The 17,657-nt window shown below is 43.5% G+C and overlaps 1 protein-coding gene across 1 annotated transcript in view; it reads right to left on the reverse strand.

The window, feature by feature from the left end:
• Positions 1 to 474: 474 nt before the first annotated feature.
• The window catches only part of LOC115618967 (retinoblastoma-like protein 2), a 29,816-nt gene continuing 12,633 nt past the window's right edge, over positions 475 to 17,657 (reverse strand). Inside the window, exons 8-22 of the mRNA XM_030510965.1 lie at positions 14,646 to 14,832; positions 11,171 to 11,337; positions 9,520 to 9,629; positions 8,781 to 8,884; positions 8,290 to 8,427; positions 7,677 to 7,841; positions 6,471 to 6,582; positions 5,600 to 5,872; positions 4,797 to 5,071; positions 4,039 to 4,215; positions 3,798 to 3,869; positions 3,309 to 3,426; positions 2,134 to 2,336; positions 1,529 to 1,693; positions 475 to 742 (exon numbers count right to left, since the gene is read on the reverse strand). Of these exons, the coding sequence (XP_030366825.1) occupies positions 572 to 742; positions 1,529 to 1,693; positions 2,134 to 2,336; positions 3,309 to 3,426; positions 3,798 to 3,869; positions 4,039 to 4,215; positions 4,797 to 5,071; positions 5,600 to 5,872; positions 6,471 to 6,582; positions 7,677 to 7,841; positions 8,290 to 8,427; positions 8,781 to 8,884; positions 9,520 to 9,629; positions 11,171 to 11,337; positions 14,646 to 14,832 (2,437 nt within the window). The 3' untranslated portion in view covers positions 475 to 571. The remainder of the gene's footprint in view (positions 743 to 1,528; positions 1,694 to 2,133; positions 2,337 to 3,308; positions 3,427 to 3,797; positions 3,870 to 4,038; positions 4,216 to 4,796; positions 5,072 to 5,599; positions 5,873 to 6,470; positions 6,583 to 7,676; positions 7,842 to 8,289; positions 8,428 to 8,780; positions 8,885 to 9,519; positions 9,630 to 11,170; positions 11,338 to 14,645; positions 14,833 to 17,657) is intronic.

Here is a 17,657-nt window from a genome sequence, read left to right on the forward strand (position 1 = left end):
GCTGCACACAGCTCACTCCAGAGCATCACCCGGCTCAGCCAGTGCCTGACACAGCAACAACGGGGTGGCTTTTGGGGGCATGCGGAACACCCGACTATGGAAACAATCCATAGGGGGCTCTGAAAGGCTATCCCCATCTTCCCTCTCCAAGCGAAACTGGACTTTGCTATGGAATATCACTTGCAAGTCATTGGTTTTGTGGAGGTCTGTCTTTATTTAAAAAAGAAGCCACCACTGAGTGTGGTGATGTGGGTGCAGTGCTCCTGGGTCCGACACATGGGTAACTTCCCAGTCCAAAGGGGAAAATGGTGAAGCACTGGTAAAAACAGCATGAGGGCACAGATTAAAGAGACGTAAATACCTGCCCCAAGGTAGAGAGTGATATTGGGGGTGTGTTCTCCAAGTAAGAGAAGCTCTTCACTGCTTTGGGATTGGCTCAGCTGTGCGGCAGAGGTGAGTCTGGCTGAGGCCTGGTGACCCCATGTGTTGGGTGATGCAGCCTGGCCTGTGGGGGGGAGGAGGGGAGGCAGGCAGGCAGGAAGGAAGGAATACCTGTGCTGGAACACTGGGCTCAGTGAGAGCCTCGGTCATTTGCTACATCTTGTAGCCGCCTTAGCAGAGCAGTGCGATTCTCCTGGCAGATGCGCTTAGCTGGTGCTTCAGTACCATCTTCCAAGAGAATGCCTCTCTTCTTTGCTGGAGTTTCTCCAGTTCTAACCATGCTGTTAATTTCCTTTAGCCTCTGAAGTGGGGGGGGGGGGGGGGGGGGGGGGGGGGGGAGGGAAGTAGAATTAATCTCTCGTTATTGTGACTACCTAAACATAAGGAGAACTTTTGTTACTTGTATTACAGTGGGATTACATACACTTTTGTTTCTGGAGATCTGCACTGCACAAAGTGCTTCCTGTGACAGACCAACCTTCTCAATCACCAGCATGGTCTCTCCATTACCAGAGTACGCTGGACTCAAGCAGGTTTGCTGTTTCAACACATGTAGAGCTCAAAGGCCTTCCACCCCTAGTTATGACTGTTATCTTACACCATAGGTACAACAATTCCTATTAAGACTGAAAATGCTTCCCAAGGAAGATTTATGCTTCATTCTTGGTGCCCAGGGATGACGGGATTCAGGCTATTACATGCTCCCCTGGTGAGTCCTCTCATGGTCAGAGCTTGCTGGAGGATTTTTTTCCCCACTAGGTAGGTAAGAGGGTGGGACTGTGCTTGGTGTTCTCTTTGGACAGTCTCTACACCAAGGAACACCCTGTCGCCTGAAAGCAAAGGGTGCCATTGCCAGCCTCCAGAGTCTTTCATGTGTTTTGGTACAAAGAGTAACTTTTAAAAGTACACAGTACTCTTGGGCACCTGATTGCTTTACAACTTCTTAGATACCTGAACTGGCAGTTGGAAGAGCATCAGGTGAGAAAGCACATGTTAGACCATGTAAACAGAACAGTGCGTGGCACTACCAAAAAGAAAAGGTAGAATTAAGGATTTATAAAAGCAAACTAAGACCCTTCAGTCTCACCTTAGATGTGCTGCTGCTGAAGTAGTAGAATATTTTCTCTCGAGGAGAGAGCGCAGACTCATTTTTGTGTGGCGAGATGTACACAGGGTGGTTGTGGGACAGCTGCACGCGGCGAGGGGAGCCCACACGCATGAATGGGTAGGGCGAGAGCGGAGGGGAGTCTATCTGCAGAGAAAGGGAGAGAGAAAAATCACACCGCAGTTGGTGTCTGATCCTACAGCACAGCTTCTGTGAGCTGGTCACCTTAAACTTGGTTCAGTTTTTCCCACTGCTGTCACACCATACACGTTTAGAACAGGTGCAAATTGTGTCATGTTATTTGGCCAGATCAGTGGTGGTTTTGGTTTTTATTTTTAATTTACTTTCCTAACGCTATCTGAGGCTGGCAGCTGACATTGCTCAGTGCTGTGTATTGCATACAGGAAGATACAGCAAGTAGGTATGGACAGTTCTTGGTGTTAGCAGCAGAGTGTGTCCTTGAGGTGAATTTGTCATAAAAATATAATCCCTGGAGTTTGTTTGCAGTGGGGTTAGCTAAGAGCACTTCACTGTAGGTACAGTAAAAAAAGATCTCGTAACAAATGAAAAGCACAGAATTTACTTACTGCATTTGAGGTGTACTTCAGGGCAAATTCTTTGATCTGCTCGATATAGATGTTGTTATAGAACTGTATGAGGTCCCCTCGCTCCTCCTCCTTGGTGTCGCTGTTGGCCCCAGTCAGCCAGGTTGGGGTGGGGGGGGCACTGCTGGGGTGCAGAACAGGCAGGGTGCTGCTGGATTGCATCATGGGGCTGGAGTCTCTGCTCCCTGCAATGAGGAGCAGCTCCTGAGCTCAGCCACAGCTGCTTCACCCGCTCCGGTCACTTCCACCTGGTGTTCAGCCCCATACAGCCACTGTCTTCCCCACCCTTAAATTGCAGCATGGTGAGCCTGAACCTGGTGTCAGTACCAGCAATGCTGATGTGGTTCCCTTAGCACCTCACCTTACAGAGAAGCAGTATCAGCCTTGTTACAGACCAATGTGCTGCTGAAGACGTGTACATGTTTGATTTCTAACTTCTTACTGGACAAACCACAAGTGGCTCTTCTGTATAAGCTGTTTCATCACACAGTAAGCAGAGAGAAACCTCCACTTTTCAGGTATTCGTGCTGCACTTTTAACAGTAGCTCTTTCTTGTTGCCAACTGGCACCGTTTCAAATTGGGAACGGTAGGCTTTTTCAGCTCATAGTATCTTGAAAACTGGTGGTAGGAATATACAGCATCACTTATTTGCTTTCCTTTATAAAGGTTAACTCAAGGAAAACGTACCAAGGAAAGCCTCTGCAGAGCTGTTGGATTTGCTGAAGCAGATGCTGTGGGTGCCTCGTTTGTCCGTGTCTCTGAAGACAGCCAGCTGCTGCAAAAGAAACTGCTGCAGCTCCACAACTGTGGTAAGTAAAGGAGTACTCGTGAGCATGGGCTAGCACGGATTTCCTTCCTTTCTACGAAGACGTGTTCTTTGGTGTACAGACTGAGCCCCAAGAGCTGAGGCCAGCTACCATGGTAAACTCTGAAGGGAAGCGCATGTGATGATGGATTCCAAACTGTCAAAGTGGGTGTAAGACTAACTTTGAGTTATAGCAACTCTTACATGGTATCAATACATTCTCAATTGTGTCCAGGTTCAGCAAAGAAGGAACTGTTTGGGGTGGGGTGACACAAAATCCAACTCTTACTTTACACACACTGTTTTGGAAATAGAATTAAACCCAAACTCCTGGAATTGGGAATCACTCACTTCTTTCCTTGTTCCTCTCTTTACTTCTCTCTGTAGGCGAGTTCTGCTGGCTGCTGCTGTCACTGCTGCCAGAGCATCGTCGGCATCTCCTGCCTTTTATCAGGACACTCCGATATACCTGTGGGGAGAAAGAGGAGCACAGCGAAGGGAGGATGGTCAGGTAGGCAGCTACGTACTCAGGAAACAATAGTCTGCATGATACATTGGCTTTTTAGAAACTTCATTGTGGTATCAAACCGCTGCTTACAGGGGAAGATACAGCCTCCTGAGTGGAGTGTATCCAACAATTTTTTATTTTAGGTTTAGTCTAGCATGAAAAGCTTTCAGTAGTGCAGGATTTTGGATCAACTGCTGTCTGGTGAGGAGAATGGCTCACAGACTGCAGTCATTGAATACTAACTGTTCCTTCAGAAAGAGATCTATTCCTAAAATAGACCCAAGGCATTTAATAAACAAGATACCACGTTGTTGAATATGATCTGTACTTACATGACTCTTGGCTTGTGGTTGTGTCCGATAGCAGCGCATAATGTCCTGAAATGATCTGTCCTCCTTGGTCACCTAAGAGGAGATGGACAGAAAAGGATAATAGTTTTTCTGTGGGTCTTTTTATTTGTTTGGGGTGGTTGTCTGTGGTGTTTGGTTGGTTTGAGATTTTTGAGGAACTGTAATCTTTGGAACATTAAGTCTTAGGGAGGTGTTTCGTTGGTTTGTTTTATTCACACCTTACCTTAGCCATTATGTAGATGGCACACATCAGCAGCTGATCCAGATGTCTATCCATCATGATTTCAGGGCAGTGCACCAAGGAATACTCAAAACATGTCCAGATCTTTTTCCGCAGCTCATCAGATACATCGAGTTTGACACAGAGATCTCTCAGGCGAACACTAGCTAAATGGTACACCTGTGGAAAGGGAGACTTGCTCTCAGGGCCCAGAAATACAGCTTTTCTCACCCAGCTCAAGAGCAGCTCAGACCTGCACACCTTGTAAAACTTGTGCAAATGATAAGCCAAAAGAAGAATAATATTTTTTTCTTTTTTTTGCTTACAAGAAACAGACATTCTCAGTTCTGGTATTGATTCTAAGAAAACATTTGTTTGAAGCTTAAATTTGAGTTGTCCTGAGCACAGGAAGGGCACTGCACAGCTTACAGCAACTGCTGCGTACTGGATAAACCAAAATGTCTCAAAGGTGAATTTCTTTCTTTTACAGAGCCTTAAAGAAAACAGACACCTTCAAGTACCTGCTGGCCAAGTACATAATATACTTCACAACTTGTGGTCTGAGAGTCTACTCCTTTGCTAGTGAGAAGTTGCCTGCATAAGAAAACTACTCTCCAGGTATGTGAATGAATAGATAAAAAGTATAGATTTACTTTGAAATGGAATATTCTCCTATTGGTAGTAATAATAATTACATATTTTAAAAAACACTGAAGACTTGCCAAAATACTAAGCAAAGCACAAATCAGACTGAAAATTACCTTTCTAAAGAAGAGTGAAAGTGAGCCCATCTTCCGCAGCCTGATGGACATGACAGCGGCAAAGGGCTGGGTTTGCCTTTGCTCTCCAGGAGAGATCTGCTGCACAGTGACCTGGCTGGGTAACTGCAGCGTAGCCCCTGTCACCTGGGTGTTCAGGGTACCTGTGAGCGCCTGGGCACTGAGGAGCTGAATGGGGCCAGGGACAGCCTGAGCCTGGGTACTCACATTTACCTGGACTGGGAAGAAAGTTATTCCTCCGTTTTCATTGGCAATACCTGTAATTTAAGGAAAAGAGTCTGAAATAAGAGCAAGTTGTGTGCGGGGTGGGTAGGTATTTCTGATTGGTTGTGGTTTTGTTTGGTTTGGGTTTTTTAAAGAATTCAGTATTTTATAAGCAACTAATTTTATTAGTTGCTTATAACTATATATTTAGTACATTATATATGAAACTGTTTCATCAAAATACTTTGGGCTTTTCATCATAAGGAGACTAGAAGATAATGAAATTGAACCAAGTTTTTCATACTAATGTAACTTCCATCCAGTGCCAGTTCAGGAAGGCAGGCTGACTGAAATATATCTATATTTCATATATCTATATTTCATACATCTATAAGGCAGATGTTGGCAGTCAGAACATCCTTGTATATATGTTCTAACTTCTGCTCATCTATTCAAACAATTTTTCCCCAATTAGGAATCCTTTTTTTCTCCACTGGTGTACTGTTCCCCCTTCCTCCTTACTGTGTCCCAATACTCTGATGGGAGCAAGCCCCAGTAATGCTATGGTAGCTTTCTCTCACCTTGTACTGGTATTGTCACAGTTTGCCCATCGTTGGCAGTTACGGTGGCAGTTGCCACTGTAACCAGTGTCTGGCCAGGCACTGGGGTTACTGACATGGCTTCGGGATTCATGTTCTGCACAGGCACCGTATTCACCACAGGCTGTTGGGAAACTCTCACTGGAGTGCCGCTGTCAGAGTTGTTATCGTTATCAGCAAACAGCCTTCTCCTTGTAGGATTGGCTGTAGGAGAGCTGTATCTGTCATACAGGGTGGTTGAAGGGGATGAAAGGCCTGCGCATTAAGAAACAACACACACACATATATATATTTAACTCTTGTTGTATAATCCCATATTATAAAAATACGTGAGAAAAATCTAAGTACCAAAACATGTCATGCCCAGCTCTTCATGTCTACATTTGTGCCTTATAGATTGCTTTTAGAGATTACTTCATCTCAAATAATACTGTTTCATGCTTTTCTAAGCTAATGTATTATGTTTTATTTTTCAGAGGACATGTTTAAGACTTCATATAACTAAATATATAAGTGGAGCTTTGATTTTGGTGTAACAGTAAAGCAAATTGTTCAAGTGCTACCAATGAGAACTTAAGTAGTGTGTGCTTAAGTATTAACATATACATATGTATAGACATACATGCTGTTCATATACATAGCTTCCTGAAAACAGCATTTTGCTCACACCGAAATGAATGCATCACACATCTGACTTAACTATGCGAGTTGCAATAGAAATACCATGTACAGATGTGTTTGCAGTTAACTGTACTTTGACATTAAAGCAGCTTCCTTACTGTATACCACTTAGATGAAAAATTAAAGCCATGGTCTAAGAAGCGTAAGTATGTTATACTTTTAAAAGTCTCACCTTTCCCTAGTCCTCCAGTTTCAGCACGGACCTCATTTATTCGTCTCGGTGTCAATGGAAAACCCACAACACTGTTCCCAGCAGATCTCTCAAAATACTGAGGTGGCATTACCTACAATATTCATACTGTTATTAGAGTGTCTGTATCAGAGTGACTACATAACACATTTTTAAAAGCTTCTACACTACAAATTTTGAACAGCAAAACTGTACGGAAAAACCAAAAGAACACTGAAAAACTTAACATCAGCCTAACTAAAACTTTGTAGCCATTGTCCTACTTGGGTAGATAGGGTACTGTAACGATCTTTCTGTGACAGTCTGCTTTTTTAACCACATTTCCTTGTCTAGTAATCTTTTCAAGCACAAGTGACTGGTCCAAATCTTCCCTGCTTAGCCGTTTTGTTCCCTGTTCTACTATGCTGTGCAAATACTGGGCAATAATCACCTCAGCTGCATGTCTCGATTGTGTCTGTCTGTCCTGGGTTCAGCAGTAGCAGTCATTTTTTCTCCTTCTTAGTAGCTGGTGCAGTGCTGTGGTTTTGACTTTCAGCCTGGGAACAATGCTGATAACACACCGATGTTTTTAGTTGTTGCTAAGTAATGTTTACTCTGACCAAGGACTTTCTCAGTCTCATGCTCTGCCAGTGAGGAGGGGAAGCCAGGAGGAAGCAGAGACAGGACACCTGACCCAAACTGGCCAAAGGGGTATTCCATACCACAGCACGTCATGCCCAGTATATAAACTGGGGGGAGTTACCCAGAAGGCCCAGATCACTGCTTGGGTCAGGCTGGGTATCGGTCGGTGAGTGGCAAGCAATCGTATCCTCTCCCCTTGTTATTTCCCTTATCATTATTATTGGTGGTAGTAGTAGTAGTTTTGTATTATACCTTAGTTACTGGACTGTTCTTATCTCAACCTGTGGGATTTACAATCTTTCGATTTTCCTCCCCATCCCTCCGGGAGTGGGGGGAGGAGGAAGGGGAGGAATGAGCGAGCGGCTGCGTGGTTCTGAGTTATTGGCTGGGCTTAAACCACAACACTGTCTCCGCAGCACACTACAGTTCCTGTGTCCTCTGCACTGAGCACCTTGTAGGGTGAAACTAAGATTTGAACATGTAGAGCCTCTCCTTCAGGATATAACATCTCCTTTCTACCATCCTGTCTGATGAGAAAAACTATGTAAAACAGAAAGAAGTGCTCACCTCTTCACAAGTAGGAACCTTGTTTTCATTATCTCTGATTCTGTCCCACAGTATGGATTCCTGTTTCCATGCCATGCTTTCCAAGATCTGCTCCTCAATATGATTAAGGTGTTTTACTACTTCCCGACAAAGGCCATCCTCTGCTCTGATGAAAACTTCAATTACCTGCAAGGTGGATAATTATGATCAATATAGTGTACTTGTTTCATAGATTGCTTCTTACAGAAAGAGCTAATTCCCAATTTTCAAGGAAGAGGAGATTATTAGAAACATGAAGGCTGCATCACTATGCCTCAAGTGCATGCTGCCTTGTGCTTTCATCAGAAGACAGATATTTGTATCTTTCTAAACAAACAACATCGAGCTGCAACAGTAGTTCATGATACAATGATAATTCAGCAGTTACTATATGGATACATAGATACTGCTCCTCTGTTAAAATGCTAACACTGTTTGATTGTTAAATGTCCAAGACACACCCCAGAATAACAGACACTTGTGTAATATTTTTTTCAATACAAAACAGGGCAAAGCTGAGCATGAAGGGTTAGTGTGTATGTTAACATGGCTTACTCATGACTGGATAAGCATTTCTAGCTATCAAACACTTTACCTTATAAAAATGATAAACTGGAATGTCAAATATTTCAGGGATGAATGGAAAGTTTCCAGGTGGCTTGTACGTGAAGGTAATGATCTCAAGGCAACATGCCAGCAGTGATCGATGAAACACATCCTGCTCCAGTATTGCCTGCAAGAGTTGCAAATTTCAATGCTTAATTTACAGTGCAACTATAAAACAATAAAATACTTTTTATTCTGCCTCAACAGCGAGATTATCAAGCTTATTAAAAGAGATGTTATTTGATAAAAGGCAGAACAGACTCCAAAATGAGCCATCTTCACTCATTAAAAATCTCATGTATCTTGTCTTTACACACAAATGATTCCCTGTACACTTTTTCTTCCATTCAGTGTACCTAGAGGCTGTGTTTCAGAGATTTACCCTCATTTTACAGAGCTGTCTATTCTGCTCTACAGCTGGTTTCCTTTTCTGTAGGTCCAACTTTAGAAATGAGGTACAATTTGATTAGTTTTCCTTACAGATAAGTCAGTGTCTCCCAGTCTCCTCCTCTCTTGCTCAATGACAGACTCCAAGACCTTGTAGTATAGCACCTCGGCATGACAAAAATGCTTACTAGCAACATCTGCAGGAATTTTAAAAAGAAACAATACTGAGAAATGCAATAAAAGAATTACATTCTATATCTTAAGCTACAAAGATATAACTACTTAGTAGCCTGTGTGGATTTCTGTGCTACTGTGACTACAATACTTCCAGGACTAAACCAGTTAATTTAAAATACTTAGGAATCCCTCTCCTGTGCTGCACTGATTCCTGAATGCAGAGCAGAATAACTTATTACTGATCCCAGATTTTGATGATGATGCCATCTATAAGAACAATCCCTAACATTGCTCTAATATACATATTTCAAGTTCAGAAAATATGTTGGAAAATATATTTAAATGGATCCACCTTGCCATAGGGCTTGTAAAGATTACAATTAATTCATTTCATTACTGTCACAGAAATCCATGCCATCACAATCAGCGCTTTTCATTTCACTTTTGTAGAACTGAAAGTATCATCAAATTCCACTGATTTAAGCTAAGGCTGATGATAAATTTGTACGCAGGGTTGAAATTCACTGAGTCTTAAGAATACAGGAAAAGACAAATATAACAGAGAAGACACTTGTGCTAAAGCATAACCTGTAAAGTAGTTACAAGTACTTACAGGCATTTTAATTCTTATCTGTACAAGTAAAATGTTTCCCACCTTTGGAAAAATTACTGAATTCTCCTTCAGACTGTGTGCTCCGGCAGTATACTTCATGCATTTCTTTTACTCTGTTGGCAATAGATTGAGAAGGATCTCTGGAACATGCCCTGAAAATAAAAACACTGTCAACATACTATTCCTGCTAAGACAAAAAAACCCCACAAACAAATGGTTTGATACACTGGAGGGAAGGGATGCCGTACAGAGGGACCTTGACACACTTGAGAGGTGGGCCAATGCCAACCTCATGAAGTTCAACCAAGCCAAGTGCAAGGTCCTACACCTGGGTCAGGGCAATCCCAGGCACAGTTACAGGTTGGCCAGAGAAGAGATTCAGAGCAGCCCTGCAGAGAAGGACTTGGGGGTGTTGGTCAATGAGAAACTTAACATGAGCCGGCAGTGTGTGCTTGCAGCCCAGAAAGCCAACCGTATCCTGGGCTGCATCAAAAGAAGCATGACCAGCAGGTCGAAGGAGGTGATCCTGCCCCTCTACTCTGCTCTCGTGAGACCTCACTTGGAGTACTGTGTACAGTTCTGGTGTCCTCCACATAAAAAGGACATGGAGCAGTTGGAGCGAGTCCAGAGGAGGGCCACGAGGATGATAAGGGGGCTGGAGCACCTCCCGTATGAAGACAGGCTGAGAAAGTTGGGGCTGTTCAGCCTGGAGAAGAGAAGGCTGCGTGGAGACCTCATAGCAGCCTTCCAGTGTCTGAAGGGGGCATACAAGGATGCTGAGGAGGGACTCTTCCTTAGGGACTGTAGTGATAGGACAAGGGGTAATGGGTTCAAACTTAAACAGGGGATGTTCTGTTTAGAGATAAGGAAGTTCTTTATTGTGAGGGTGGTGAGGCACTAGAATGGTTTGCCCAAGGAAGCTGTGAATGCTCCATCCCTGGCAGTGTTCAAGGCCAGGTTGCACAGAGTCTTGGGTGACATGGTTTAGTGTGTGGTGTCCCTGCCCATGGCAGGGGGGTTGGAACTAGATGATCTTAAGGTCCTTTCCAACCCTAACTATTCTATGATTCTATAATTCTAACCCCAAACCTATAACTATTTTTATAATATGATGAAAGTTTTAAACTGGAAATATCTTGCAGAACAATATGAACACACCCATAGGTGCCTAACTGCATTTGTACTGTAAAATGGCCACAGCAAATTATTATTATTGTATACACGGTGGTAAATACACACATCTTTTCTTGATCGGGGATAAATATTTAAACAGCATTTTCCACATGATATAAAAATTGATTTAAAATGTATCTGAAGCAACAGTTTATCTACATGAAGAATAAATTTCATGTTGCATCTCCTACAGAGGGGAGCTATTTGCTAGGTGGTAAGATTTGCTAAGTAGGAAAAAGAAAAGTCTTGACATTTTGTATTAGCAGTTTGCTGTTAGAGATGCTCAGAACTGCTGTGTTTTAAATGTGGTATGTTCTTACAGCCATCAGTCCCTTAAGGACAAATGTGTCTAAATAAAGAGAACAAAGTCTTTTATATTTAAATATCTCTCTGGGTCCTATTTTACTCCAGAACCTTTCAAGACTGACTCACATTTCAAATCCCACTGTTCATCATTAACATTTGTTATTAAAACTATTTTAAAGAATAGGATTATTTGGCAGCTAAACATCAAACCTACCTGAATATTTGCTCCAGATTTTCACTGGGGGCATTCTTCAGTCCTGCCAGCATCATGTGAAGGCGGCTCAAGCTGTATGTTGCCATGGAAACAGGTGTCACATATGGGTTGATCTCTTTAATATACTTGCGGCCAGTAAGTGGGGTTGTAATCCTGAGTGATTTGGACTAAAAAGACAAAAAAATAAGCACGTAACTGTGCACTGCTATAAAACTTAGACACAAGTCATAACCACAGTAATGTCAGTCTGTAGAATTCTTACCCTGTGTTATGATATATGCCTGGGAAAAATGGCTGGGAATCAAACAACCCAAACTAGTGATGTCTCAGAAAACAGCCCCCAATGACATATGTGTCTGTATTGAACAGTACTATATAAACATAAGAACAGGGAGGATATGACCTCACAGTGAAATGCAGGTACTGGGAGGGAAGTGTGAAACAACCAGGCCAATCTAAAAAACCCTAAACACCCAGCAATCCTCTCCTACCCCCGAGTAAAAAAGGTAGCTGTAGTTCATAGGAAAAGTGTACTGAGCCAGGGTTTCCTTTAAGCATGTTTAATGCTTAAAATGAAAAGTCCTCCTGATTAGCATTTTAATTCACTTGCATCAGATCAAGCCATCTCTCCTGGGTTCAGCTGTAACAGTTATTTTTTTCCTTCCTAGTAGGTGGTGCAGTGCTGTGTTTCAGCTTTAGTCTGAGAACAGTGCTGATAACACACCAATGTTTTAGTTGTTGCTAAGTAATGCTTACCTCAATCAAGGACTTTGCAGTCTCTCATGCTCTGCCAGTGAGGAGGGGCACAGGAAGCCAGGAGGAAGCAGAGACAGGACACCTGACCCAAACTAGCCAAAGAGGTATTCCATACCACAGCACGTCATGCCAGTATATAAACTGGGAGGAGTTACCCGGAAGGCCCAGATCGCTGCTCAGGTCAGGCTGGGTATTGGTCAGCGGGTGGTGAGCAATTGTATGGTGCATCACTTGTGTTTATTGGGTTTTTTTTTTTTCCCCTTCCCTTTTTAGTTTCATATTCTCTCCCCTGATTATTTCCCTTATCATTATTTTTAGTAGTAGTAGTAGTGGTTTTGTATTATACCTTAGTTACTGAACTGTTCTTATCTCAACCCGTGGGATTTACATTCTTTCGATTCTCCTCCCCATCCCTCCGGGAGTGGGGGGGAGGAAGAAGGGGGGGAGTGAGCGAGCGGCTGCGTGGTTCTGAGTTACCAGCTGGGCTTAAATAAGGACAATCATTTGTGGCACCCAACATGGGGCTCGAAGGGTTGAGATAACGACAGATCTGACCAGAGTGTGTCTAATTGTATTTGTGATAAGCATTCATTGTTTCGAATTAATAGTCACTCATCACAATGTTGATTTATTTGCTCTCAGGAGTTGTTGTGCTTGGTCTCAGAGTATCAGCATGTCATACCTTACTTGCAGCCAGTATTTGCTGTTTTAGTGTTTATCGGCTTTGGAACCTGGGCTAAGGTTCTTGTTTTGTTGTACTTGATGATAATGGCTTGTGATACAATAGAATCACTGATCATGAAACTGGTCTGGCTTGCGTTCCCAGCGTGGTCATCACCTCTATACTTTGGGAGGCATGTAACAGGAATTGTTAACAATTACACCTCTTTTTTCCCCCCCCACGGAGGGTCAACCTATGAAGGAGACATCCTCCCACGCCTTCCACTCCCCCATCAGGCTATTTACAGTAGCATTTGAAAATGTTAAAGATAGTGAATATCCTTTGAGTACCCTGCTCCTTTTGCTGGGAGCCATAATTCTGTTGAATATGGTTCAGGTCTTGTTTAAGGTTAAACAACTATCTAAGAATACCAGCATGTCATAGCTTACTTAGAGCCAGTATTTGCCATTTTAGTGTCTATCAGCTGGGGGGCCTGGGCTAAAGTTAATGTTTCACTGTACTTCATGGTAATGACTTGAAATACAATAGACTCATTGATCATGAAACTGGTCTGGCTTGCGTTCCCAGCGTGGTCATCACCTCTATACTTTGGCAGGCATATAATGGAATTTTTTAGCCCTTACACATCTTTCTTTTTCCTTTACACCGCAGCCGGGGAGAATGGTCCTACCTGGAGCCTCTGGCAGAAAGCTCCAAGGGAGACTCGAGGTCGACCCCTCGGCTTTTGGAGTCGGGGATATAAAGGATCCGAGGCCAGCTATACTCCCACTGAAAAAGAGATACTGGCAGCCTATGAAGGGGTTCAAGCTGCTTCAGAAGAGATTGGCACTGAAGCACAGCTCCTCCTGGCACCCCGGTTGCCCATGCTGGATGTTCAAAGGCAGGGTCTCCTCTACACATCATGCAACCGATGCTATATGGAATAAGTGTGCCACACTAATTACGCAACGAGCTCAAATAGGAAATCCCAGTCGTCCGGGAATCCTAGAATTCATCATGGACTGGCCAGAGGGCAAAGATTTTGGAATGTCACCAGAGGAGGAGGTGATGTGTGCTGAAGAGGCCCCACCATATAATGAACTGTCAGAGAGTGAAAAGCAATATGCCTTGTTTCCTGATGGGTCCTGCTGTATTGTGGGAAAGCATCGGAGATGGAAGGCAGCTGTGTGGAGTCCCCTACGACAAGTTGCAGAAACTGCTGAGGGAGAGGGTGAATCGAGTCAGTTTGCAGAGGATCTTGCAAACTATCTTCCAGAACATTGTGATATTCTGTATCCATAGGTATACATGTCTGCATTTAAAGTCCATGCCTGGTTTTCAGAAGCTGCTCTAGCCACATGAATGCCCTGATAATTTTATAGGTCTTCGCTTTATTGTTTTGAAATACATAGTGTTCTTTATCCTCCCAAAGACCATATTCTGTGCAACTTTATTACTCCTATATAAAGACATATCTGTGTATTGTGCTTGTAGGCAAGCGAGGTGAAAACCATTCCCTAGTGCTTTATCTAAGACTGTTAACAGATGTAATATTATCACCTGAAGGACATCTGTCAAAGGGAAACAAAAAGAACGCAGAGAGCAAAGCATTGAGCGGCTTTGCATGTGTTAAGCAATCAACTCTGCATAAAGGACAGAGATGTGAGGGAAGGGGAAGCTGCACAGACAGGTACAGATAGCCCCAACAGTTGCAGGACAATTCAGCACCTGCCAAACAGCTGTGGAGAATTGCCCCTCCTGTTGTGCTTGAAAATCTTCACCTAAAGATCCCGCTTTAGATAATTACCTAAATATTCTCTATGGTGGATTTGATCAAAGAAACCCCAAATGCATAGAGAAATTCTGTCAAAAAAATCCAACAGTGAAGACTATTTCTAATCAATTACCAAAATCTAACTCATCTGTGCTGTGTACACTCTAAGATCACCTTGAACAATAAAGATGGCAATTTTTAGTAGCTGATTCTTGTGATGAGACACAGACTAACTCATCTTATTCTCCATATAAAACCAGCAACATAGACCATGTCATACTCACCCTGTCAAAGTGCTGCTGCAAATTATGCTTCACTTGTACTCTTTCAGCTGTTTCCATTCCCAAAGTTGTATTTAAGCACCTTGGGAGAGTTCCAATTTCTTCATCTGCATCCTCCCCAAGAAATATTCGCTCATCAAGATTTCCAACTGACAAAACATACTCCTCGTAGGCCTTGTTGATGGCTTTGCTACAGCATAAAAGAAAAGAAAGATAGAAAATCTTCATTAAAACAGCACTTGGTCACCTGCTTACTGATCAAACACAGTTGTGGCCTCTTGGAAGTCTATTTGAGGACTTCTTAGCAACCCTGAATTAAGCATTAGAGATCTTCTAAAATCTACAATATCTTCAACATGACAGTGACAAGCACATTATTTTCCCATTATATCTGATGGATTGCCAGTCAGTATCACTCCAGGAGGAACATAATAAAACACTGAGAACTTTTATTTATCCCAAAAATGCTCAAAACTTACACAACATCACATAATCACAAACTACGCTTAATATTTTCATACCATTTGTCGTGGTTTAAGCCCAGCCGGTAACTTGGAACCACGCAGCCACTCGCTCACTCCCCCCTTCTTACTCCCCCAGAGAAGGGGAGGAGAATCAAAAGAATGTAACTACCATAGGTTGAAACAAGAGCACTCCAGTAACTAAGGTATAATACAAAACCACCACTACCACCATCAATAATAACAATAAGGAAAATAACAAGGGGAAAAGACACAATTGCTTACCACCCGCTGACCGATACCCAGCCCGACCCAAGCAGCGATCTGGGCCTTCTGGGTACCTCCCTCCAGTTTACATACTGGGCATGACATGCTGTGGTATGGAATATCCCTTTGGCCAGTTTGGGTCGGGTGTCCTGTCTCAGCTTCCTCCTGGCTTCCCCTCCTCCCTGGCAAAGCAGGAGACTGAGAAAGTCCTTAATTGGAGTAAACATTACTTAGCAACAACTAAAAACATCCGTCTTATCAGCCTTGTTCCCAGGCTGCAGGTTGAAAACACAGAACTGCACCAGCTGAGAAGGAGAAAATATGACTGCTGTAGCTGAACCCAGGACACCATTTAAAAGAAAGTAAGAGTCCTGGGTTCAGATGTAGCAGTCATTTTTCTCCTTTTGAGTAGGTGGTGCAGTGCTGTGTTTTCAACTTTAGACAGAGAACAACGCTGATAACACACCGATGTTTTGAGTTGTTGCTAAGTATTGCTTACTCTGATCAAAGAATTTTCAGTCTCATACTCTGCAAGTGAGGAAGGGCACAAGAAGGTGGGAGGAGGCACAGACAGGACCCCGACCCAAACTAGTCAAAGAACAACAAGTGCCAATCGCAACCACAACAGTGCACCGGCGGCAATATTGAACCAACTGAGACTCCCTGATTCCCATCCATAAGCTGGAGAACCATGGAGTGATCAGCAGGACCTACTCACCCTTTAATAGCCCCATATGGCCAGTGCAAAAGCGTAAGTACCCAAGAGTCAGGCCACTGAGGAACACCAGAACAACCAGCAAGTGGATAAAGCTGCTAAGATTGAAGTGGCTCAGATGGACTTAGATTGGCAACATAAGGGTGAATTATTTTTAGCCTGGTGGGCCCATGACACCTCAGGCCATCAAGGCAGAGATGCAACATATAGATGGGCTTGTGATCGAGGGGTGGACTTAACAATGGACACTATTGCCCAGGTTATTCACGAATGTGAAACATGTGCTGCAATTAAGCAAGCCAAGCGGTTAAAGCCTCTCTGGAATGGAGGACGATGGCTGAAGTACAAGTATGGGGAGGCCTGGCAGATTGACTATATCACACTCCCACCGACCCCCCAAGGCAAGCGCTATGTGCTTACCATGGTGGAAGCAACCACCAGCTGGCTGGAAACATACGCTGTGTCCCACGCCACTGCCCGGAACACTATCCTGGGCCTTGAGAAACAAGTCTTGTGGCAACACGGCACCCCAGAGAGAAATGAGTCAGACAATGGGACTCATTTCTGGAACAACCTCATAGACACTTGGGCCAAAGAGCATGGCATTGAGTGGGTATATCACATCCCCTACCATGCACCAGCCTCTGGGAAAATCAAAGGGTACAATGGGCTGCTAAAAACTACCCGGAGAGCAATGGGTGGTGGGACTTTCAAACACTGGGATACACATTTACCAAAAGCCACCTGGTTGGTCAACACTAGGGGATCTGCCAACAGGGCTGGCCCAGCCCAATCAGAACTTTTACGTACTGTAGAGGGGGATAAAGTTCCTGTGGTGCACATAAAGAATTTGTTGGGGAAGACAGTCTGGGTTATTCCTGCTTCAGGTAAAGGCAAACCCACTCGTGGGGTTGCTTTTGCTCAGGGACCTGGATATACTTGGTGGCTAATGCGGGAAGATGGGGAAGTCCGATGGGTACCTCAAGGGGATTTAATTTTGGGGGAAAACAGCCAATGAACTCAATTATATGCTGTTACTTGCTATATAACACTTTTATAGCCCATCAGCTAGATGCTCATCTCCACCACTCTGGGTTCTGAAAAGATATGTGTTGTCATGATCATTAGCTGAGAATAAAGTCATGGGAAAAGCCAGCAGCAGAACTGTCCTCACATCACCATAGACTGACCCTGACTTCCATCTGATCATCATCCCAGTAAAGAAGCAACTTTGATGAAACCGGATGAGTTCAGCAGCAACCAGACGAGTTCAGGGGTGTCGTCAGCAGGCAACAATCCAACAGTACACACTGTCTCTCCTGCCCTGAAAGACTGTTACAAGAGATGGAGCCTGACATCATGGACTGGATTAATTCAGCAACTTTATAGGGATTGGTTCATGAACTAAGGAATGATATCTCTCTTTTTGTGTGGGTGTATATATGTGTGCGTGTGCGTGTGAGTATATCTATACATACACACACACACACAGAGACATATATGAGACCAAAAGCGATGGTACATTTTAAAAGCTGGGATCTGAGCATAACATGAATGGTATGGAATAAGGGG

The sequence above is a fragment of the Strigops habroptila genome, chromosome W (genome assembly GCF_004027225.2).
Source record: "Strigops habroptila isolate Jane chromosome W, bStrHab1.2.pri, whole genome shotgun sequence".
Classification (NCBI taxonomy): Eukaryota; Metazoa; Chordata; class Aves; order Psittaciformes; family Psittacidae; genus Strigops; species Strigops habroptila.